General features: G+C 50.9%; 1 protein-coding gene across 1 annotated transcript; it reads right to left on the bottom strand.

Annotated features, from left to right (window-relative positions):
- Positions 1-1,028: 1,028 nt before the first annotated feature.
- LOC119092840 (ribonuclease Oy) lies at positions 1,029-23,418 on the bottom strand. The gene is made up of 6 exons (XM_037215763.1): positions 23,354-23,418; positions 16,448-16,576; positions 15,745-15,886; positions 11,306-11,416; positions 9,849-9,976; positions 1,029-1,407 (listed from the first exon to the last, which is right to left on the bottom strand). The coding sequence occupies exons 1-6, from the start codon at positions 23,389-23,391 to the stop codon at positions 1,266-1,268; spliced, it is 690 nt and encodes a 229-aa protein (XP_037071658.1). The 5' UTR covers positions 23,392-23,418; the 3' UTR covers positions 1,029-1,265.
- Positions 23,419-24,132: the final 714 nt, after the last annotated feature.

Raw genomic sequence — 24,132 nt, 5'->3', positions numbered from 1 at the left:
GCTTCCGTGACAGTGTGCCGTCGCCGCCGGAGCACCCGGCCGGCAGCCGCCAGGCACAATCGCACTGTCGTTGGCACGGCCACAACCCGTACCGGACCCGTCGCTGGCACGGCTTCAAACCTCATTGGACCCGTGTCTGGCACGGCCACAACCCGTACTGGACAAGAGTGTGTACAGCAAGAGACCCGTGCAGCAAGAGTGTGTGCTCTGACCATCCGCCGTCCCCAGTGTACAGCAAGAGCGTGTGCTCTGACTGGTCGCCGCTCGCAGGCTATGGCGGGGGTAAGGTGTGTGACTGCCAGTCGGGCATACTGGGCACACTGTTTCTGCGTACTGCACTGCATACCGCATACTGCGCTGAATATTGGGTCGGTTTCGCGTCCCTCAGGGCCTTGCTGGCCTGTGCATCATCCAGGCGTAGAACAACGCCTCTCCCACGCTGACGCCAGCGATGCCGACCACCCAGCGCAAGCGGCGCCGCCGGCTGGCCGACGACACCATGCCGGGGCTGACTACGGTGAGCGCCTGCCGACGGCACCATGCCCCAGGCTGACTAAGGTGAGCGCCTGCTGGCGTCGGGCCGGCAGGCGGGAGGAGCCCGGGACGGCGGCACAGGGCAGTGCCGAGGACAACCCTGCCTGTCGTGTTCGCTGCCTCCGCTGTTATGTGGCATCGCGCACCCACCGCACCTCCACGTCGGACGTGGGCCTTCATGTGGTGTTAGGAAGGCGGCACATTTCGTTGTGACCCCTTCCATGGCGCGCCGGCGACTGCAGAGGTCGCATTAGCGCCGTTTTTTGATATTTGCTATGTCATTTATGCCCGAATCTTAATGATGCAGTCATCTTAGACCAGTACTGGACTTCCGTCTTCTTTTGGTATCCCCATGTATGCCGTGCATGGACAACACTATCATATGCAAGACGGCGTTCACCGTTGTGAAGTTCATGATCATTTGGAAGCATTGCTGGCTTTTGTACTCCGCATGCAAATTGCAAAGGAAGGTCTCCAAGATAAAAAGACAGCCCTGTTCAACATGCGATGTATTTTTTCCCCAACATGCATGAAAACGGCCGTAGCACGACATTGCTGCGCGCGCCGGAAGCTCTGCTCAAGGACAACAGGCGGAAGCTTTGGTTGTCCATTCACAGACACCATCGAGGGCATGTAAAAGCGGAGGAATAAAAGATGTCGTTTTGCGTCCATTATGTCTCACTGGTATCAATAAAATGCACAATGCCTCCTTTTGCGCTGTGATGGGGAGATCAGTGCTGCAGCGGTAGGTAATAGACATCGGCGTGCTTGCTGCAGCCGTTGACGTGGTAGTAACTGTGGTCGTCGTCGATGTAGCAGTCGATCGGGTCCATGCTCTTGTCGAAGCACACTTCCAGCTGCGAGAGCAGGAACCTGCCGGTGACAAACAGACACCGGTTGTATGTCAGCCCAAGCCAGCCTAATCGTCACTCATCCAGCCAGTCGTAGCAGGGCAGGCCAGTTATCTGCCACCTGGCGGTGGGAGGCGTAACTAATCCTGCTCAGGGGGCGATTGGATTCCAGTGCGTCGTCTACACAGGGGGGCGAAGGCATGTAGATGATTGGTAAATTTTGGACTTTACGGCGTCAAAGGCCATTAGCGATCAAAGTTATAGACACAAGGGGGGGGGGGCACGGGGGCACGTGCTTCTCTTAGGGTCCCAGGGGCCAACTGGAGGGCCTGACGGGCCGCCTGGAGGTCGTGTTTTGGTTGTCCGGCGAGAAGGGCCCGGGCCCCAAAGATGTCAGAGGGCCGCTTGCGTCACTCCGACGTCACTGGTCCGCTGGGACGATGAGGGCCTCTGTGTTGATCAGAAGCCACCGATGCGAAGTCGGCCCAGTGTCAGCTTGAGCCCTGGCAGTCCATTTCCTAAGCAGGAATTAAACAACAAATGGAAGGAGATATGGTAAGTGACAATGGAAAGGTTTACGATAAGAAAAAAATTAATGTTGTGGCATGCAGGGGCCCAGTACCGAGCGGGGTTTTCCCGCCCGATGGCCCCAGGGAGTCGGATGACAACAGTCCCTTCGTCCGTTTCAGCCAAGGGCCCGATTGGCCGAACTGGGGCCTATGTGCCCGTCATCAGATCGTTACACCAGTAAGGGACCCTTTCGCGTTAGTGCAAGTTCCTACGTCAATCTGGGCGTACGGGCTCGCACAGATATATACGGAACATGCACTGACAATAAAAAGAAGCAAGAACTTGATGACAAGGACAACCGTAACGTTCACAAATGTAATTCCGCAAGGTTCCGATACATCGAGACGAGTTCCGATCATCCGATCATCATCAGGACGAGTACAATGGTCCAAAGCCGCAATGCAGCCTAAATCAATGTAATCGACATGACAGCGGTCCCAGCTAAAGCCCTGTTCCCATCACTGTTCCGTACCGGAAGCCAAGCGGCCGCATCCAGAACGCCGGGCCGGGATGCAGCTGGCGGTGTGAACCGGGGAAAATTTAATACCGCCGGCTTGCTTCTCCCACCGGCCGGCAAGGACCCAACCGCGCCGGGAGGGGAAGTTGACATCGGTTCAACTTTTGACCGGGCCGACGGAGGCGAAAGACCGGAAGGGGAAGGGCATTCACTGTGATGCGCGCGTTTCGCGTGGTGATGTGACCAAGGGTACGGGCGACAAGATGAGGCAGGTATGCACTGAAGTGGGCAGACTTGCTGACGATGTCTATGTGTCTATCTGTTTTCTTGTCTCTCTGTCTCCCTTCTCCCTGTCTCTCCTGTCTCCTCTCCTCTCTCCTCTCTCTCCTTCTCTCTCTTCTCTCTATCTCTATCCTCTCTCTCTATCTCCTCTCTCTCTCTCCTCTCTCTCTCTCTCTCTCTCTCTCTCTCTCTCTCTCTCTCTCTCTCTCTCTCTCTCTCTCTCTCTCTCTCTCTCTCTCTCTCTCTCTCTCTCTCTCCTCTCTCTCTCTCTCTCTCTCTCTCTCTCTCTCTCTCTCTCTCTCTCTCTCTCTCTCTCTGTCTCGCCGTCTCCGTGCCTCTTTGTCTCTCTGCCTCGCTGCTTCACTGTGTCGCTCTCTCACTGCCTCTCTGGATTATCTGTACTACCTAATTATCGGCGAAAACCATGTACGACCTGACTGACAGATGTAGATATCCCTATCATTTATGCTACATGTCATCATCTGCAATATTTCTACTCAAAAATAGTTGCACATGAAAACGTCGTCTTTTTCCCTTTACGAAAGGTACGTTCTAAAGTATCGTCACGTGTTATTGTGAATTTCCGGACAGGTGCTGCTAGGTTCGATAAGGAGATTTCGTTTTCCCAGATTCAGATACCTTCTGCACATCTGGCGACAATTTCAACTCGCTTCCTTCCCGGTCGATCTACCCGGTTTTGCGGGTCGGAAAACTTGGTGGGAACCGGGCTTAACACAATTCAACGCGAGCGTTCCGCGCATAAACAGGACAGCTGAGAAATGCAAAAATCACGCGACTAAATATCATTTTAGTTCCGCATGAAAAATATACCTTATTATTTGTAAAGGACAAGCAGACCCAGCGATATTCAATGGCGGCCTTTGGGGTGAATATAAAGTAATCTTAAAATCCTAATTTCGAGAGTTGCCGCAACGCACTAATACGGAAAAGTTGTCAGTGAGTTCCACGCGGGAATGAATGATCTTGAATGGGCAAAGAGTCCGGGTTAGAAAAAGTGTTACCAGTGCGGTCAGATCTTCCCAAATGTTGCTGTACTCTGCGGTGCAAGCAACGACAGGTTGAATTCACGTAAGATGCTCTGCATTAAGCACAACAATATTCATAAATGAATGCAGAGATAGAACATTTGGAAGGTCTTATTTCATGTTCGGGAGAGACCAAACGGTAAAAATTTACTCGAATGGGTGTAGGAGACAGAAAACGGTAAGCCTGGTAGCAGGTTTGCAAGCTCCTCTTTCAGTGGTATCGACTGTTTCCAAAAAGGGCGACACCAAATATTCATTTAGCCCTAGGACGTCCTGAACGGTTGGGGCTTCTGTGCATGTCGCATCCAAGAAACTCTTTATTTAACAATTAATGATTGAAAGTGGAAATCTGTTCCCCTGAAAGAATAATCTGAGCCGATCAAGTTGGGAACAAAAGATTTTGTAGTTGGAATAGAAAATGAATGCTTTATAAATAGGTGTTTTTACACCATTGAATGTACTCACTCTAAAAGGTTAACTGCTGTCCCTACTATCAAGTTTTGATCATTAACACACACGCACACACACACGCACACACACACACATATATATATATATATATATATATATATATATATATATATATACATATATACCAGAAATGACCAATTCCGAAATATATGTGCCGTTTCAATCTTTTTTTAGAATATAACGTTAAAGCTATTTCTCATTTTGTTGACTCTTTTGATGCTCGGAAGCGCGCGCCAGCCCATATTGTTCCAGTTTCTTACATTGTCACCGCACAATCCAGGGTGCTCATTTTGTTGTGGGTAGAACATCATGCATTTTTGTTAAGGTTAAGAAGTTAATCAATCAACTGCTATAACAAAAACACAAAGTATAATAATGATAACAATCAAACAGCTCCGTCAGGCGTCCATGTCTCGAAAGCTTGAAACAACGATGCAGGCTGTCACTGGAAATTTGATGTCGATTTGCCCAGCGCATGCGGCTTCCAGTGAGCTGCCGTTGCTGAAGTCTGGTGGCACGCTGCCTGCGTCCCTTTGTTTATAGTTCGTGTTGTCTTACCCTGTTGATCTGTGGAAGACTACCAGGGAGGGACAACAGCGGCTTCCAGTCAGCGCCGCTAATGATACCTGGCAAGACTTTGTTCGCGCTAGCTTGCTTTCGTTCGTGAGGACCGGAAACATACAGATGCGTGGGCCACGCGTTTTCTGTTCACTCAGCTGTTCGGTTATTGCCTATTAAAGACAGCGTTCCACATGTGCATGGGGTTTTGAACTGAGATAACCTGCATAGTCTGATTTTTCTGCAGCATTGCCAATCCAACACATTTATAATACGCTTTATGGTTTTCAATGGCAAAATTTCCTCAAAATAAAAGAATTAAGTAATTTAAAGAATAATCAAAATATAGGATTCGATAAAAGTTAAATACACAAAAGTAGAAATCGATCGTTCTCGAAAATCTGTAATTTGTCCTGGCCGATGTTAATGGCTTGATATACAATGATCTTGAAAATTGCGGGCAATGTGCAAAACATATTCAAGAGAATTCTGGGACGTAGCCAGAACACCAGGTACCAAGCGATTTCTCAGGAATTTGGTCCAAAGTTGCAGGATTTTGCAAGAAATTTGGCAGTGGGCCACTTGAGGAACATTTTGGTGTATGTTCAAAGCGCTTGTATGCCTTGTATGTTCCTTGTATGTTAGTCACAACCGCCTTGTATGTTCAAAGCGCTTAAGCTACGTGCCTGCGAGGATGGTGCTGAGCATTTCGCAAGCATTGCGCCCTTTCATTTTCACGTTGCGCTAAATAATCGACAAAGATCCGTCACATATGTGGCTGCAAAGATCAGTCAAAAATGTCCTTCACCAGTCGGGCTCGGGTTTTTGACACGCACTACACATAAAAGCATACAACCTAAGATCATTTTCCTACGTTTTTTTAGGTTGTAACATGTCACCGATTTAACCTGGGCAAATCGCTTTCATTCATATCTTCTCTTTTTCAAGCTCGTTACATTCCTATTCCTGGTCGCGTGGAAGCCGCGCGTACCGGTCCCGCGGACACGCCCAGGCGCATCATCGCCAGAGGGGCAGGGACAAACGCCCCTTGTCATTTGCTACGGGAGAATTTAGGACAAGAGGAGACGCAGCAGCAGTGTGTCTCGTTGATCACCTTCGCCTGAGTCGAATGGATCCAGTTCATGCTGCAGTTGTTTGCACCAATCTGAACGCATCAAGCCAGAGGACATTTGACTGCGCTTAGGGCCGCACCAAGAACGGTGGTGGTGCAGACCTGGAAGGGGTATGTGAACCCCGTGACTCTCAGCTTGTGTGACGTTGAAATGTTTTTTATCGCTCCCGTAATAAATGGCCACATTTGTTGTTACTATTTTTCTATGAACAAATGGCTTTTTGCATGAAGCGTCCAACCCATAGTGTAGCTGAGTAAAAAATGCATGAAATGTACCCAGTGAAGCTCTGGTCAGTGTACATACACACGTTTATGCACTGATACCTTATATGACCGGCCGGTCTAGATGATGATACACTGCTAAGAAAAAACAAAAACCTGCGCGAGGATGCACCCGCTAGCATGAAGCGACGGTCGTCCTTCCATGCTGGGAGTGAGAGAGAATGATAGCCATTTTGATTATTTCTTTCCGGTCAACGCCCACGGCGTCAATGATACATTTCAGGAAGTTGTTGGTCTCAGCCTCATTTTCATCATCCCCATCATCAACGTTTCTTGGTCTACACCAAAATCATATCTTTTAAACCACAATCAATATCCATGATCAATGAAATGCATTGGAAACTGTGAGCCTTTCCTTGTCCTAGCTTCACTCACTTGTCAAAACAGCGCGCAGTTACTGGCGTATAAAATGCACAACAGTTGTCGATACTGAAAAAGTGGTGGCATAGATTTTGGCTATCCATGAATTATCAAGAAGATGTAATTTACGACAATGATCGCGGGATAGCTACATCTAATACGGTTCTGCGTTATTGAGATTGCTAAATTTGTTTACCATTTTCTTAATCAAAGTTTTTATGTTTGATTTGTGTCTTTCTTGCGATCTAATATTTAAATCTGTATGCGGCACTTTGCAAAAAATCTTCTCAACACACAATGCCAGTGAAACATTTGATAAAGATCAAAATTTGCAGTCAGCTGGCCATGTAAAAGGTAAAAATGGTTGCTGAAAATTATTCTTACCATTTCTGTTTGTTGTCATAAGTTTTTCTGTAGCATGTAGCGTCATGTCACTTAAGTCACTTTTTGCGACTTTTGTTAATGCCTGAATAGTGTCAGTGAAGGGGCAAACATTCTTGGACAAAATATTACAGCTATCCTTGCTTTCGCGCAGCATTATACACATGGCGAGCAGGCGGTTGTGAGGTGGGACATTGATATTTTTTAAAGAGAAATGTGGACGATTTCAAAACCACCATGGGGTGCTTATTTGGTGTTATTGCAAAATGTATCCACTACAGGACCACATCAGCAACTGGCTCTGGTTTTTCCATGCAAGTTATAAAATTGTGGCAATTGTGACCCAATCGAATCATGTCTGCTTATATACAGGGTACTGAACTGAGAAAACTTCCCACGACTTGAGACATTCAGCATATTTTACTCTGTCACTGCAAAATCATTAGTTGATGCATGCAAGTTTAGAAGAACGTGCCTGCATTCTATGGAGATGAGGTAGAAAAATAAAATATTTAGTGTACTTCAGTGAAAGACTAGTTTATTTTCCGCCTATCCCCCCCCCTCCCGTTTAGTTGATAACTGCCATCGCAGTGTTTAATATATACTTTGGTGCGTTAGAAATTCCAATGTCTAATTTGTAGCTGCTTTCTAAGCAGCATCATTGGCGTTTGCTAAACAAGTTGATGTATTAGATGACACTGATAAGTCATTCTATACACACTTTTAGAAACTTGACAAGAATTCAGGTGAAAGAACCAAATGCACGCTGTAATGACCTCGTACCTGCGTGTTGATGGCTGATCAGTGATGCAGCGCGGCGGGGCATAGTGGGCTGGATCATTAGCTGGGCGGGGCGGGCCGCGCTGCGGCCTGATGCCGTGGAGAAAGTCGTGTCTCTAGTCCAGGCCCAGCTTTGACCTTTCTCTATGTAATGATGCAGCATTCAGAGGATTTCCCCGGTCAAAAGTACCCAACATTATGTAAACGAAGACTATCAGCAAACCGTCAGCATCAGCAAACTGTGACAGATTGCCTCCAAGCGTGTTCCACTGGATCTATTGCATAGCGGATATTTTTTTGTACCCAGCATTGCTCAAAACAAACCTTAGTGGTTGTCATCCATTGTGTAGCCTTAGTGCCTTATTGGCAATTCAACTGGAGCCGTGTCTAGGTAACCAGCTATGCTAAGCAAGATTATGTCCTGACTAGAAAGACCAGTTCATAATCTGGTATATGCATTCTCAGTTACGCTGATTTCTCTACTCTCTTTAGCTGTCCAGTATGACTGAAAGGTCTAAAAAGCGTATTGACATTTTGATGAGCAATCCGTTTCAACGAAACCTTCACTCAGCGAAAAGAGAAATTAAAACCCCAAGGTGACGGCAAACAGGCACATGCTTTCATAACAGCGGCTTTAATCTAGTGAAGCCGTGAAAAAATTATCACATCTGTCTCCCGCTCGCCGCAAACGCGGTGTAGTATGACGGCTGCGCCAGCGCCACTCCACAAGTACTTGCTGTGGCTGCCAGGATACGCCTGAACGAAACAAGTGCTGCGAGTTTGAGCACTCCAACTTCTTAGTGACAAACTTCTCGCGCCGGCGGCCGAGGCATACTCAACGGAGGAGCGGTCGCCATCCGTTCCGTGATGTCCTTGATCTCAGAAGCGTGTTTTTTATAGTCAGCAGTTTGTTTGAAAGTCAGTTGAAATCAGCGAACTAGCACGGATCGTTTTCAACGTGCCCGGCATCAGCACCTCAACAATGCGGTGACGATTGATCAATGGTCAATTATCAATTCCTTTGGTCGGCAGTTGACCCTGGCTCTACCACTTCACAAATTCACCAAAAAAACCCAATGAGAGACCTCACTGCTACGGTGGTCTGGAGCAATCCTCCGCAAAATGCTCCTCTTTTTGATAGAACATGTCGCCGTGCAACGGGCTCAAGAGGTACCGCCGGTTTAATGAGATGATGTTAAATGGAAACCACCAGCTGGCCGAGGTTTTCCAATAAGTCATGCCTGCAGTGCCAGCTGTGTGACTCCATCGATGTTATCACGACTCGTTGAAATGGCTGCTGAAACTTTTGGTGTCATGTGTAGCAACGCTGCACCAAAGTCATAGTCATATATTGTGGAGCAATGTTTTCATGCCGAAGATTAACAATATCATGCGCTGATTTGTGCGTTATGTTCATGCACAATTTAGTCCCAACAGACAGTAAATCATATTTGCTATGTTAAGATTTACCCATTGGTATCAACTGACTGCACAACTTGTTTCTACTTACATCAATGAGTGATGAAAAATACAATACGCAGACGCAACTCATTTGCCGGTACCATTTTCAAACTGTAAAATTCTGCAGCGGATTAGCACGGATTCCAAGAATATTTTTTTCTGGAAGCCACACCGGATTGGATTGTATTTGAAAACACGGATTTACGGGCGGATTTGATCCATACTGGTCGGGTCAGATTGGACCGTACATCAAAAACGAAACCCTCGAGGAGCTCTGGATGTCAAGCACGATTGTAATATGTTGAGCGCACGCTTAGCGGCCGTTGACGAGTGCTTTCTCGTGCCTGGCAATAACGGGTTTCGTTTTTCCCGTCATGATGCTCACCCGTCCCAAGCTGATGCGTACCCGTCTCTGACCAGTCCTCTCCTCTCCCTGACGGGTTCTCTTCCGTCCCTGAACAGTCTTGTTTCGTCCCTGACCAGTTCTGTCCGTCCCTAACCAGTCCTGCCCGTCACTGGCCAGTTCTGTCCCATCCCTAGCCATTTCTGTCCCGTCCCAGACCGATCTTCCTCCGTCCCTGACGGGTCCTCTCCCGTCCCTGACCAATCCTGTCCCATCCCTGACCATATCTGTCCTGTCCCTGAACAATCGCCCCCTCTCTCGTCCCTGAGTCGGCTCTCACCTGTCCGGATCGGACTGATGCTGGCAGCTGAGAATGAAGCGGTAGTAGAGCGTCTCGTTGAGCGCCTGCAGGATGGTGTTCAGCTTCTGCGGCTCCTGGCTGGGTCCGATGCCGAACGACGCCAAGATCTGCGGCGGAAGGTGCGGTCCTCAGGCGGCCGCCGCCCACCGGCCTCAGACGGACAGATGGGGATGCGGCCCTCAGACGGCCGCCGCCCACCGGCCTCGGACGGACAGATGGGGATGTGGCCCTCAGGCAGCCGCCGCCCACCGGCCTCGGACGGACAGATGGGGATGTGGCCCTCAGGCAGCCGCCGCCCACCGGCCTCGGACGGACAGATGGGGATGTGGCCCTCAGGCAGCCGCCGCCCACCGGCCTCGGACGGACAGATGGGGATGTGGCCCTCAGGCAGCCGCCGCCCACCGGCCTCGGACGGACGGATGGGGGTGTGGCCCTCAGGCAGCCGCCGCCCACCGGCCTCGGACGGACAGATGGGGTGCAGCCCTCAGGTGGCCGCCGCCCACCGGCCTCGGACGGACAGATGGGGATGTGGCCCTCAGGCAGCCGCCGCCCACCGGCCTCGGACGGACAGATGGGGATGTGGCCCTCAGGCAGCCGCCGCCCACCGGCCTCGGACGGACGGATGGGGGTGTGGCCCTCAGGCAGCCGCCGCCCACCGGCCTCAGACGGACAGATGGGGATGTGGCCCTCAGGCAGCCGCCGCCCACCGGCCTCGGACGGACAGATGGGGATGTGGCCCTCAGGCAGCCGCCGCCCACCGGCCTCGGACGGACAGATGGGGGTGTGGCCCTCAGGCAGCCGCCGCCCACCGGCCTCAGACGGACAGATGGGGTGCAGCCCTCAGTTGGCCGCCACCCGCCGACCTCGGGCAGACAGATGGGGGCGCGGCCTTCAGGGGGCCGCCGCATCCAGCCAGTGGCTTTCCAGGCTAACCCGGCGAACTCAGTGGAGGCTGAGCCCTGCTAAGAGCCTCGCCAGCGACGAAAGCCGGGGGAAGCGGGCAGGAGGAGCAACTTACATCAGCACCGATCAGTTCTCGGGACCTGGAAAATAGGGCCGGGCCGCTCCTGTGTGCTATCGAGGTGGGCCTGATCCGCCGCGCTGCGGTGGTGGATGTGGACCAGTGAATGTGGATGTGAAGAGACGGACACGCTCTGGCAGGGGATGGCAGTGGGAGCGGAGGGGGAGCCATGCCCCTCTTCTCCTCCTCCCCTTCCTCCCCTCCACCGATGTTTTGTGCGGTGCGGCGGTGATATGTCATCATTGTCTGCTACGTTTGACACCTAAAAAACGTGATTCACTTAAAAAACGCTCACAGTGGGATTTGGTGCCCAGTCCTGCCGCTATGCCTGGTTGGTTCAGGCCCCAGTCTCAAGCTCAGCATGACTCGTGTTTGTGTTTGTCGGGTGGACGTGTAGGTTTGACGCACCACTGACCTGGAAGCCGTTGTAACGAATGACCTTGGAGAGGGCGGCAGAGAAGTAGCTCTCCTCGTCGGGGAAGTCGCCCGTGTCCACGGCGCATTTGCCGTGCTTGTCCCATTCGTGCTGGAACGGGAGACAACGCAGACAGTGACGCCTTCTCAATCACAGAGGTGACGACCGCCGAACAGCATGCTAACTTTCACAGGTGAAGGAACGTCTTACAACTGTAGGGTTGCCAATTATGAGGTTGTGTTATTTCATGCGTTCCCATCGGGCTACCCTAAGACATTCTCAAAAGAGTGAGGTCATGGCTCCCTGGCACCTTGTTCCTATGCCTTCACTCGACTATAGGGGCGAAGTGACCGAGTTGTTAGCCCCATGAACTCCTATGAACTCCCATGTGGGGGCCTGGGGCTCAAAGCCCAGTTGCCCCATGGCCCCTCGGCGTTAATATGGCCAATGCAGGCACTGACTCTCCATAAAAGGGTGCGTGGTGGCGTGCAGCGCGCTCGCTTAGAAAAGACTATGTCATACTCCATTCCTCCAGAAGTTCTGAAGAATTTTGCTAGCATCGGAAAGTCCATGCATGAACAGAGCACATATCATCCCCCAAAAGTCACTCGAACCTACCCCACCAGTTGGACCTGCTGGGATAGCCTGGCCGGCCTGTTCCGGAGGCTGGAAAGGTTTTGGAACGTCCACCTGTCCTCCCACTCTAATCCACCAGAAAGAGAAAACATGAGAATGTCTCGCCCTGGACGCAAGAACGTCCTGCGATGGGCACGAGATCGTCTCGCTTTGATCACGAGAACGCCTTGCACTGATCACGAGAACGTCTAGCCCTGGACATGAGAGCGTCTCGCCTTGATCACGAGAACGCCTCGCACTGATCACGAGAACGTCTAGCCCTGGACATGAGAGCGTCTCGCTTTGATCACGAGAACGCCTCGCACTGATCACGAGAACGTCTAGCCCTGGACATGAGAGCGTCTCGCCCTGGACATGAGAGCGTCTAGCCCTGGACATGAGAGCATCTCGCCCTGGACATGAGAGCATCTCGCCCTGGACATGAGAGCATCTCGCCCTGGACATGAGAGCGTCTCGCCCTGGACATGAGAGCGTCTCGCCCTGGACATGAGAGCGTCTCGCCCTGGACATGAGAGCATCTCGCCCTGGACATGAGAGCGTCTCGCCCTGGACATGAGAGCATCTCGCCCTGGACATGAGAGCGTCTCGCCCTGGACATGAGAGCGTCTCGCCCTGGACATGAGAGCATCTTGCCCTGGACATGAGAGCATCTCGCCCTGGACATGAGAGCGTCTCGCCCTGGACATGAGAGCGTCTCGCCCTGGACACGGAAATTGCTCGCCCTGAACACAAGAACGTCTCTCCATGGACACAAGGGCGTCTCGCCACGGGCACAACAATGTCTTGCCCCCGACACAAAAACGCAAAAAACGTCGTAAACACACCCGGGTGACCGATTGGATACCCTTCGCTCGGGTGGGGGAGGGGGTCAGTTTGACCCCCTGAGATCTCGGGAACTAAGAGAGCTAGAGACACTAAATTCACAGGGTGTACGTGAGATCACTTAGGTCAAGGTTTGAGGTTCCTAGGTCATGACCTTTGGGTCAAATAGTGCAAGCTCTAGAATAACAACACAGGCTGGTTTTCACCTTGTTCTGACCTCCATACCTGACCCTACGTCCATGCAATTTGTTCATTCAATTGTTGTGTTACCTAAGAAAGTATTTCAGAGATGTGTGGCTTTGTCCAACACTCCGCTGTTGGATCAGATTAAACGATTCCCTCGAAATTGCCTCCACTGAAACCATGTATTGACGTTGACTTGCCATAGGTCAGCGACCTTATAAGGTGCATCTAAATTTTGGATGCTCAGTTGTCTGCAGCTATCAAAATTTGGCGCGGCTACGCCGCGCTGTTCGGAAACCATTCCGAAAAACCTTTGGGACGTCATTTTGACCCTCCACTCGAGGGCGTGTTAAAGGACCGCATGAAATAAATCGCCAGCGGTCTTTTTTAAATGATCCAATCCACTCTTTCCAAACCGATAGAGCCCAGAAGCCATTTCAGAACTCTTATATGTGCTTTTCAAAGATAGTAAGGGCCCCGCGAATTTAGGTCGAAATGGGTCAGCAATCTGTGTAAAGCTGTGGCCGACGGGTGGACAAAAATGATAATGCATTTCAAAGAAATGCGCTTGAACGCATTATGGCATCAAATCATACATTCACAAGGTAGTACATTTGCCGGGCGTACATTTCAACCATGCCATTTTTAGACTGATGACCAGGACGGGATGGCCTTTATAGCATCGCAAAGTACCGCTTGAATCTGATGGTGGAACTGGAAGAGCGAAGGTAGAGTCTCTATTTCTGTGTTGCTGTAACTGTTAATCTGCCCAGAGGGCAATTTCAAAGTTGTTTGAAATATGCGCCCAGTCTCATCTTTGAATGGTACGAATTAATTTTGAAACGCATTTAGAACCAATATTTCACGACGGCTGCTCTCGTGCACACGGCACCCGCCGCCTAGTGTTGTTTGCAGGGGCCAGCGCCGTTCGGTTTTACGGAAACTGCAACCCAGGCCAGGGCTGTCCTTGCTATCGGGATCGCGGACATGCGAGCCCAAACCTTTTGATGTAATTTGCCTCACAAGTCGATTCTGCAAAATGACTGACGGTCTCAGACAAACATGGGCTGGCCTTGTTCGTGTTTTACCTCATTTAGACCCACTCAATTCAACACTAAGACCCATTATTTCTTTCCCAGAAAGGGGCACCCTTGGGTAAAACACTGGGGCACATTTTTGTCCCCGGTCAAGGACTGATGGGTCATTCCGTTCCACCGCGGGGGGTGTCTTCCGGCTGCCATTCTGGTGACACGGGCGGGATCCCCGGGCCGATCCGGAGACCCTTAGAGGGAAAACGTCATATCACATTGGTTCGCCCCCTGACGTAGAAGGCCTTCTGACCAGCGCAGTTGACCCTGGATCGACGCAGGAGCCTTCATTGACGCAACAACATCCCTGATCGCCGCAGGTGGCCTAATAATTAGCACACAGACTCCAGTTCGGCTTAGCGGGTTCGTAGTGGAATCGGATTGGAGGGCCCACCGTTCGGCCCTGGGGGCCATTGCTGGCGCTGGACCCTTCCATTGCCTTAATATGAGCAATCACCATGAGTTGTTATGTCTCCTTTCCTTTTCAGAGGGCCCCGACCAACGCAAGAGGCCCTCTGCAATTCGGGCTCCCGTTCCCGTCCTTGTCGAGCGAATCTTCCCTGACCAATGCGAGGCCCGCTGTTGACACAACATACCCTGCTAGGCACTGTGGTACACTCAACGATACGAGAGCTCCGCACTGTTGCAGGGGCCCCGACCAATGTCAAACACGAGAGCTCCGCATTGTTGCAGGGGCCCCGACCAATGTCAATCACGAGAGCTCCGCATTGTTGCAGGGGCCCCGACCAATGTCAATCACGAGAGCTCCGCATTGTTGCAGGGGCCCCGACCAATGTCAATCACGAGAGCTCCGCATTGTTGCAGGGGCCCCGACCAATGTCAATCACGAGAGCTCCGCATTGTTGCAGGGGCTCCGACCAATGTTAATCACGGCCGGGCCGTGTCCCTGCTTGGGAAGTGGGTCCCCAGGGCTCAGACCGACACGGAGCCGACTGTTCGGTGTTGATGATCTCTGGCCGAAACGGAGGAACGCTCTGTCTCAGGGGTCCCCAGTCGGTGTAAGAGGCTCTTTGACGTTTGGGATCACGGCGCTAATCCTTAATGTGACCTACGACCAGCCCCTTGCGCCCTTCAGAGCCTTCCAGTGATCTTTTGTCTCAAAAGACCCATCTGCCCATCTTCAGTCCGGCTCGAACACCGCTCCTGGCCGACTCGGGGTCATTTGCCGCCACATGGCGCCTGTTAGGCACTGTGTCCTCTGACCAAAATAAGAGACACTAATTGTATCAGTGACCCGAACATTGTGAATCGTGGGCCCCGGCCTCGTTCCCGCGTGCATGTGCGTGTACGTGTGTGTGTGTGTGTGTGTGTGTGTGTGTGTGTGTGTGTGTGTGTGTGTGTGTGTGTGTGTGTGTGTGTGTGTGTGTGTATGTGTGTGTGTGTGTGTGTGTGTGTGTGTGTGTGTGTGTGTGTGTGTGTGTGTGTGTGTGTGTGTGTGTGTGTGTGTGTGTGTGTGTGTGTGTGTGTGTGTGTGTGTGTGTGTGTGTGTGTGTGCGTGTGTGTGTGTGCGTGTTATATTTAATTAATATTTACTTTATCATTACGCCCATCTCCGAGCAGCTCCTGATGCCTGCCCCATGTTTCGCAAGCCTATCCCGAGTGCCCAAAAGCCATCTAGACTCGCCCTGACCTGCTAGAAGTTCCGAAGACCGGCAATACCCGCCAGACCAACCAAAAGCTCACTCTGACCTTCCAAAAGCTCTCGGAGGTGGAGTCGGCGTAGAAGTTAGGCCAGAGTTGCAGCAGTGACGGCAGGATCGGCTGCAGTTGCGTCATGTTCAGGCCGGCGCCCGAACAGTACGCCGGATCCTTGCCCGCGTAGTTATCCGGCCTGACCAGGTCACATGGGGTCACCGGAGGTCGTCGGAGGGTCAAGACGTGCGCACAGGTGACCGGCCGCTTGGATCAGTGTGCAGCCTGCAGCGTGCTGAGGCTGCAGTACGGTCATAAGCGATCACATTGAACCGTCAACTGCCCTGCAAACGGAGCACCACGTGGCCCGTTGACCTTATTGTGGTGATGACATCTCGACCTCAATAAATTGACCGATTAAAGGGAATAACGCGGCCCTTGCTGCATCGCAGCCAGCATGCAGAGACTGCGCTTAAAAGCAACCTAAGGCCGAGTACGGGGAATGATGTCAATGTTTTAGCTGATGAGTCATATGTGCTCTGCGAACCGGCACACAGCATAAGCTGCCACAGCTCTAGAGGCTGGCTTACCGGCGTGCCCATCTGTTCACTTTGACGGTGGCTCTGTCCCTTCCTTACGTTGCTTTGGGCCCCAAGGTGGGTTTGAGCCCCCAGTTGGGGAGGCTATATTGTCGGGAATTCGGCTAGGCCCCTCCCCCAAACCGATTGCGCAGATTGTCCTCCGTGATGACATCACTCACCAGAGGCCGTGTACGGTGAAGGCGGACACGTTAGCGGGGATGTTACATGGGCCGTGGTACATCTCGCACACCGTCTGGGGCCACCTGGTGGCCAGCACGTAATGGTCGGCAGAGACGTCGGCTGAGACACTGAAACAGAGCGGGCGTACTGAAACGGAGCGGCTAACGACTGAAACCAAGAGGAAGGCGGGAGACGAGGAGACGGAGGAGACGCGTCTCGGCGAGGCCCACCGGTCTATATTCGCCCGCCAGCTGAAGTCAAAGCCGTACCATGGCCCTCTCACGCGGTCATGCAGTCGATTGTCGTCATGGTAACCAAATCCTCGCTCTTACCACACGGGAGTTGCCATGGAAATCCGGCATTCCACTCACCAAGCCGGCTGCAGCTGCCAGCGAGCCAGCTGCAGGTCAAGGTCGTCATGGAGGTCAAGCGCCACCTTTTTTGGTCACTCCAAAAGAAAAAAGACCACGCGGGTTCGTTAAAGGGAGCGCTGCACATTTAGGTAGTGTCTTGAACTGAAGCAGCCATTTTGAAGACCGTTCGGTGCGGTGCACAGCCCTACCTATATTTAGTCCTAAGCCCTCTAGTTTCCGAGGTACACGCCCAGAAAGATGTGCAGGCTATTCCGCGCAGGCTATTCCATGGCATTTCATATTTCATTCAGCCGTGCATGGCGCGCGGTGACGTCATTCAAGTCCTGCCACCTCAATGACCATGCGGCATTCAAGGCTAAGAAGAGTGCTATCGTCGAACCGTGCATGTCTGGCCTTCGTGAGCACGATTTCTCGACGTAATGGACGTCCGCTGGTTCTCAATCGTTGTTGAGCTAGCTGTGCAAGATTCAGGCACGAATCACCTTTTGTGCTACATAACGTAAGAAGCTGGACATGGTTGCCACTTACTACGGGAACAAGAACACCCTAAAGCCACGGATAAATGTACAGGAAAGTCACGAGAAGGGCCCAAAACACGAAAGCATTAAGATAATTGGTTCAACAAACACCTTCAGCACCGCCGCGGCCATCTCTCGGGAGACTGGGGTACTACGAGGGGGTGCTGGGGTGACAGTTCCGCACGGCTAGTTTGGCAGCACCTCAACGTCATATAAAATCCATAACGCAACTAATGACGCGGAGAGAAGCATATTTGCTAGATGGAGAAATTTGGTTGTCTAGAATAGGGTCATTTCGCGAGAAGTCGACAGAGGCATAACACCCGACATCCTACATTTTGATGAAAATTCTTCCAGGGGTTGTCTTATGCCCTGAACCCGAACGTGCAATTTTGAGAATCATCAGAGAAATGGTCGAAAACACCATAGCCTCGAGCATTCTTAAGAGGTTAGGTAACACACACACAAAACGGTCCATGGTCCAATTAATGGTTACTGAAATTTTACAAAACTATATACCGCTGAACTTGCAAAAAGACAGTGCATCTTTTGGCTATTTCCGAATCTTCCTTCACTTAGCTTTCAAAACTATGACAGCGTGACCAAAAATCACGTGATCCATTTTGACCTTTCGACATACACAATGATGTTTTGTTTTATACAGACATTAGGAACAATGGCTTTTTACCACAAGAAGAAATACTACACGCTTTTACCAATAGCTTTCTACCACATGCGTTTTTCTTCAAAAGCGCCCCACATTCGCTCCCATCTGGCCATGCGTGGATGTTGCTGCGATAGGTATAGGCGTACTCAGTAATTATATGTGTAAGGGATGGGATATTACTGAAGCAAAAACCATCGACGTCAAGCATATAATTGCGTATTTATAAGGACGCATCATTTATTATTTTTGACGTATTTTGACGTATTTTTGTGATGCAAGTGTACCAAGGTGTCGAGATACGGGGGATGGGGGTACCCCATGCCTCCTATCTCGCCATCGGGTTACCCGGCCCATCTCGTCATCGGGTTACCTATCGGGTTTTCCAGCTCCCGGCAAGGTTGAGGATAAATATCGTTGCCGTAAGATAGAAAAAGATGCTTTCCATGCCTAACATTGCACAGGCACTGTAACATCTTAAAAATAAGTAATTCACGTGCCTTATCTCCGCAGTGGTACGGTCGTGTGACAGTGGCAGTGCCGCAGAGTTGCGGAGCGCTTTTGGAGGGATTCATCTTTTGGTGAATTGGAAGGAGAGCGTATGTCAGCATTTTCCCAACCACAAACGGATGGTCGATGAGCTTTTTTGCAGCCCGATTCTCACGCCGCGAAATAAGAATAGGAATAGGAAGGCAGGGGGTTTTCATCTCACCTGACCGGGCACTAACAATAGATGGCCCAGGGCCCTAGAACAGAGGATGGCCCCGTGCGGCGGAGGCTCAGCGTTCACTCTCACTGGCCGTGCTGCTGCGGCAGCTGTGACTGGCAGGCCTTGGTCAGCCGATATTGGATTGGTGTGAGCGGTACGATGGTGCATCGAGTGTCTTGTGATCCCTCCCAACGACACAAGAAGCCATTGATACAAACGCAAGCACGTTTTCAGATCTGCTGGTCAAAAACGTGAATGATGCCTGACATTGCTGCCGGGATCAATCTGGGTGTAAGCTGCCGGATCAAATTATTGAGGGATTCGCACAGCCTGCTTGCACGGGGTTCGCGGTCGAGCTCCGAAGCAGAATCCAGCAGCCAAAATAAAAGTGCAGAAGTCAGATCACTTTTGTCCTGTGCTTCCGTCCTGTGGTATGCCGATGTTCGACGTCTCGCTTTTAACCACAGCCAAGCTAATGCTATGCATTGCTACAGTTGTTGCTGTGCCGTGCATAATTTATTACTAAAGAAGTGTCCACGGACTTGGTGAATAATTACACTTGTCATATTTGCACGCAGTAATGCTATCAGCAATTCACGTCGCTTGATATAAGATGTTATCAGTATAAAGTGACGGCTGGTTTTGCCATTAAAGCAGCGTGAAGACGGTATTTGGATATGCTCAGCAGAGTGCAGCCCAGTATCTTATTAGATAAAATTATGTTTAACGTAGGAAGGTCATTTGCTCGTATACACGTTGTACGTTCATACTCAAACCCGTGCGTTTAGCTTGTGCCTTGGGCTTTTCAAAACAGTTGTCACCATTGTGCGTGAGTGCTGTGTTGAAATGCCTATGCCTATATGGTCAGAACACTGATGGACCAGTACCTGCCTTCGTTCATCTTCTACGCTCAGAAGGCCTTACCGAAGCACAGAGGCGATTACAGTGAGCCAAAAAGCTCAAAAAGACATCGAGATCCCTAAATCGCAGGTCGAAAACCTCGCTAAACGTACAGATAGCACCACCAGGAGACGAGCCAGCGGAGGCAAAGAATGGCTGAAGATAGCTACTTAGCGAGGTAAAAGCTGTTCCGGATACGTCCATAAGTGACCCACTTTTCTTCGGTTTAAGTCTAATTCCTGTGACTCAATGCTGCTTTTCATAGCGAGTGTGGGATCATCGGTTGAGCTATGGACTAATGATTTAATGTTTGCTGCGTTTCAGATGCGATCAGATCAAGGAGGACCTGAACGCCGAGGTTCACAGCCGCACCGACTACAGAGACGGCTCTCCATCCTTACTCTTTCGCCTTTGTCACTCGACCGGACACCCGGATCTTTTTAAACAACCATGTCCATGATCAGGAAGAGCCAACTAAAACCATTACATAGTCTCTTGGTCCCTAAAGCGAGGAAAGACCTGAGCATTCCGAACGCAGACAAGAAGGACGAGCTGTTTTACGAGTGGGACCACGTCAGCCGGGTGTGTCTGGGCAAGGACGATTGTGTCACGGTCCTATAGCTGATGGAGCCAAAAGTAGATTGCAAAAAGGATTTGCCTTGCGGTACTAGCGTGAAGTGTGTGACATTTACAAGCGGGAGCAAAATACCCTCCTATCGGTTTTCAACATTTGCTGCACTTCGTCCAAAGCACCGCGTCTTGGCAGGCCGCAGTGATGCGCATTCGTTACGCACGTGCACATATCACTAAAATAAAAAACTGCTTTTATCCGCTTTCGGCCCTCCTAAAATCTGACACACCGTGTCCTCATTGGTCACGTGCACCCGTGACATAGTTCGCGTGACCTTGGTGAGGAAGGAGTAATGGACTTTTTATGCTGTATTCTCTCGAAAAGTCACCTCTCGGACAAGCCAGATAATAGCGACGAGGGTGGTACGACTCTTGATGATGCTATGGATGGTGAGTGTGGTGTTCGTGCTCGGGTTTAGTGACGTCACGTGTGGGCAGGCCATCCTGTCGTCCGATATGCAGATTTCGGCAACCTTGTCTGTGAGTAGTGGATGCGCCAAGTTGGCGCGGTGTGCACGTGTGCGGAGCGGGATACATCGGTTGATTGGTTCGATCGTGTGTGCCAACGAACCAAGGACTTGACGGTGAGATTTGATATGAACGGTGGGTGAGCGCGAATCGCCGCGCACTAGCGGAAATCATCGGGGCAAAGGAAGGTAGCACACCAGCAAATTAGTCAGCAAATCGCAAAGCTGATCAGACACCATTTTGCAGTTGATAGGCAATGTCAGTGCTTTGCCCACGTAAGGACTACTGCCAATGAGGGCAAAGTGGTTGTCCAGGTTGACTTTTCTAAAAATTACTCATTGATAGCGGAAGGCGCGGCCCAAGGCTCCCGCTCGGACACCTCTCAGCGTGCTGTGTATCCGTTCGTAGTGTGATGTGTCATTAGAGCTACTCTCTTTTGGTGGTACTTTTTTGGCACTTTATTGGAATTGGTAAATATTTATTTAATTTATGATGGTACAAAGCATAGCACCGCCATGGTTTATGCGTTTTAGTGACGGCCTGTCCCAGACATTCGTGCCAATGTGCCCGGTCTATAGAAAAATATTCATTTCACAGACGGTATTGCCGCTCAGTGCGAGGTCAGCACAACTTCGTCAACGTACGCCCCCCCCCCCCCCATGAGGCTGACGTCGGGGTGCCCTGTGAGTAGCATTTTTGCCATGTCACATGGTAAGAGTGTCTGTGACGCCATGTCACATGGTAGGGGTGTCTGTGATGCCATGTCACATGGTAAGGGTGTCTGTGACGCCATGTCACATGGTAAGGGTACATGTGACGCCATGTCACATCGTAAGGGTGTATATGATGTCATGTTACATGGTAAGGGTGCCTGTGACGCCATGTCACATGGTAAGGGTACCTGTGGCGGCATCGGGGCACGACTAAGCGCCCACAGCACAAGAGAGCCTCAGGCGTACCCATAGTGGGAAAATGCTGACGGCGGAGGACATGTTTAAATTTCTGCCGGAGAAACTGGTCAGCAAGACCATACTCATCAATGTGTCCGGGCAGGAGGTGACGAGCGTCGCGAACCACCCCACCGAGCGCTGTACAAGTCATCGCGGTGAAGGACACTGAGGGCTCTCACAACATCTCACCAGCGACACCGACGATTCTCAGGGCTCTCACAACATCTCACCAGCGACACCGACGATTATCAGGGCTCGCCATCTGCCCGCCGGCGTGGACGTGTGGGAACAGTAGGGCGGTGATATGTGACTGTGAGCGCGCCAGCGCCAGATGCGCGGGCGGAAGTGTCAGCGTCTCGCACGGGTTGGCTGGCAGATGAGCGGACCTTGCTGCATTGACTCGCTGTGTTGTATGGTACCAGGTCAGGTCAGGTCATCGTGCCACGCCGTTGCAAATGGCTCATGGTGACATGTGATTCGCTGCATGTGCAGCGTACGCGCCAATTCATGCGGTCGTATATGTTGAATGACGGATATGAATATGTAAATACATTTCGTAATGAAAGCCATTTCATATATTTCTCCTCATGACACTTTCAGTGCTCAGTTAAAGCCGTCAGCTGTGCAAAATATTACACACATACGTACACACCAGCACATACACACACGAACATATGCTTATATGTACATATACACACATACATACACACACACATACACACACATGCATATATATATATATATATATATATATATATATATATATATATATATGCATACACACACATATATATATATATATATATATATATATATATATATATATATATATATATATATATATATATATATATATGTATATATATACTGTGTGTGTGTATGTGTGTTTGTGTGTGTGAGTGTGCGTGTGTATATGTTTGTGTTGTATAGCTTGTACAGATAAATCCATGAATTTATAAATTTCAACATACTATATGGTATTCAAGCCCGTAATTCGTGTCACTTGCCAGATCCGGATGAAATGGGCCAGACATGCCCTGCTCGTTACAGAAATTATCACAAAAACACGCATTTTTTAAAAACTTGGTTTTGGTAAACAAGGCATTGCTGTAAATTTCTGCGTTTCGAAAAATAGCACTGTGAATGTCCAAACTTTAAAAAAATCGTCACGTGACTTTAGGTCACGAGGCCAAGGATTTTAAATTCCAGTAAACACAAATTTGCAAATGGCCAAAAGATGCATTAGACTACTGTGAGCCCAGCGGCTTATAGCTCTGCATAACTGAGGTAGATCTGCTTAAATGATGTACTGTTAGCCAGTCATACTGGGTAACTCCCTACAAATGCCCGACGCCATAACTGCTCAGCCGCTGCTCTGGCCTTCTGAAAACGGCACAGCTGAATTGGGGCTTAAGACAATCCCATGGTGATATCTTCAGCTAAATTGGAAAATTATGGGGTGTTTTGTTTTGGCCCCTTCACCTATCGATTTGTTGTGGAATGGGCCGACAATTTTTTCCACTTGAAAAGTATACCAACAGCCACGAGTGAGCTCATTGCATCATGTCTGAGGCCTACTTCAATATCTTCACATGCGCAACATTTCCTTTAAGCCGTCTGCGGTTGTCTTCGTGGCCCTCCCACTCAACACAGCCGGGTCGTCTCCATGGTTACCGGGCTGGTACAACTCACCAGGCCCCCACCAGGAGCAGCAGCAGCAGGAAGAGCATGTTGGCGGTCGGACGACGGCAGAGAGATGGCCGGCCGGCCGGCTGCCCGTCATCCATCGCACCTTCCGTCGTCTATCTGACCCAGTTCGGAGGGAGGGGGGCATCTGGCGATGTTCCCAGCGCACTGGTGCCTGGTGTGACCCGGAGCCAGGTGGCGGAGAGTCGTGCGGCTCCTGGCACCTGTCCGGGCCGCCTTACGTAAGGCCGCCCACAGCTGCGGCGTGCGGAGGGACGGAGCTCCCTGTCATCAGCATGCGGAGGGACTGAGCTCTGTGTCATCAGCGTGCTGAGGGACAGAGCTCCGTGCCGTCAGCGTGCAGAGGGACAGCTCCGTGCCATCACCGTGCGGATGAACGGAGCTCTGTGTCATCAGCGTGCTGAGGGACGGGGCTCCGTGCCATCAGCGTGAGGATGAACGGAGCTCCGTGCTGTCGACGTGCGGAGGGACGGAGCTCCGTGTCATCAGCGCGCGGAGGGACTGAGCTCCGTGCAGTCAACGTGCGGAGGGGCAAAGCTCCGTACCGTCAGCGTGCGGAGGGACAGAGCTCCGCGCCATCAGCGTGCGGAGGGACAGAGCTCCGTGTCGTCAGCGTCTCGCGCAGCTGCCGCAGGCTCGGCGCGTGGTGCTGGCGCCAGCAAACACCTGCATTGCAGATTTCGAGGCATTCCACTGAACCGGCGCAGACGTGTGGCATCCAGCGGAGAGCTTTGCTGATGTTGGTAAACTGTAGTGACAGTGGT

This window comes from Pollicipes pollicipes, unplaced genomic scaffold (assembly GCF_011947565.3).
Source record: "Pollicipes pollicipes isolate AB1234 unplaced genomic scaffold, Ppol_2.1 Scaffold_1600;HRSCAF=1878_pilon_pilon_pilon, whole genome shotgun sequence".
Lineage (NCBI taxonomy): Eukaryota > Metazoa > Arthropoda > Thecostraca > Pollicipedomorpha > Pollicipedidae > Pollicipes > Pollicipes pollicipes.
The sequence above is the reverse complement of the archived record's forward strand: the minus strand, read 5'-3'. Positions and strand labels throughout refer to the sequence as shown.

Coding starts and splice junctions, on each gene's coding strand:
- LOC119092840 (XM_037215763.1), bottom strand. CDS start 23,391: ATGCTCTTCCTGCTGCTGCTGCTCCTGGTGGGGGCCTG. Junction 9,977..11,305: donor TTCGTTACAACGGCTTCCAG/GTCAGTGGTGCG, acceptor CTTCCGCCGCAG/ATCTTGGCGTCGTTCGGCAT. Junction 1,408..9,848: donor CATCAGTCCGATCCGGACAG/GTGAGAGCCGAC, acceptor TGTCACCGGCAG/GTTCCTGCTCTCGCAGCTGG.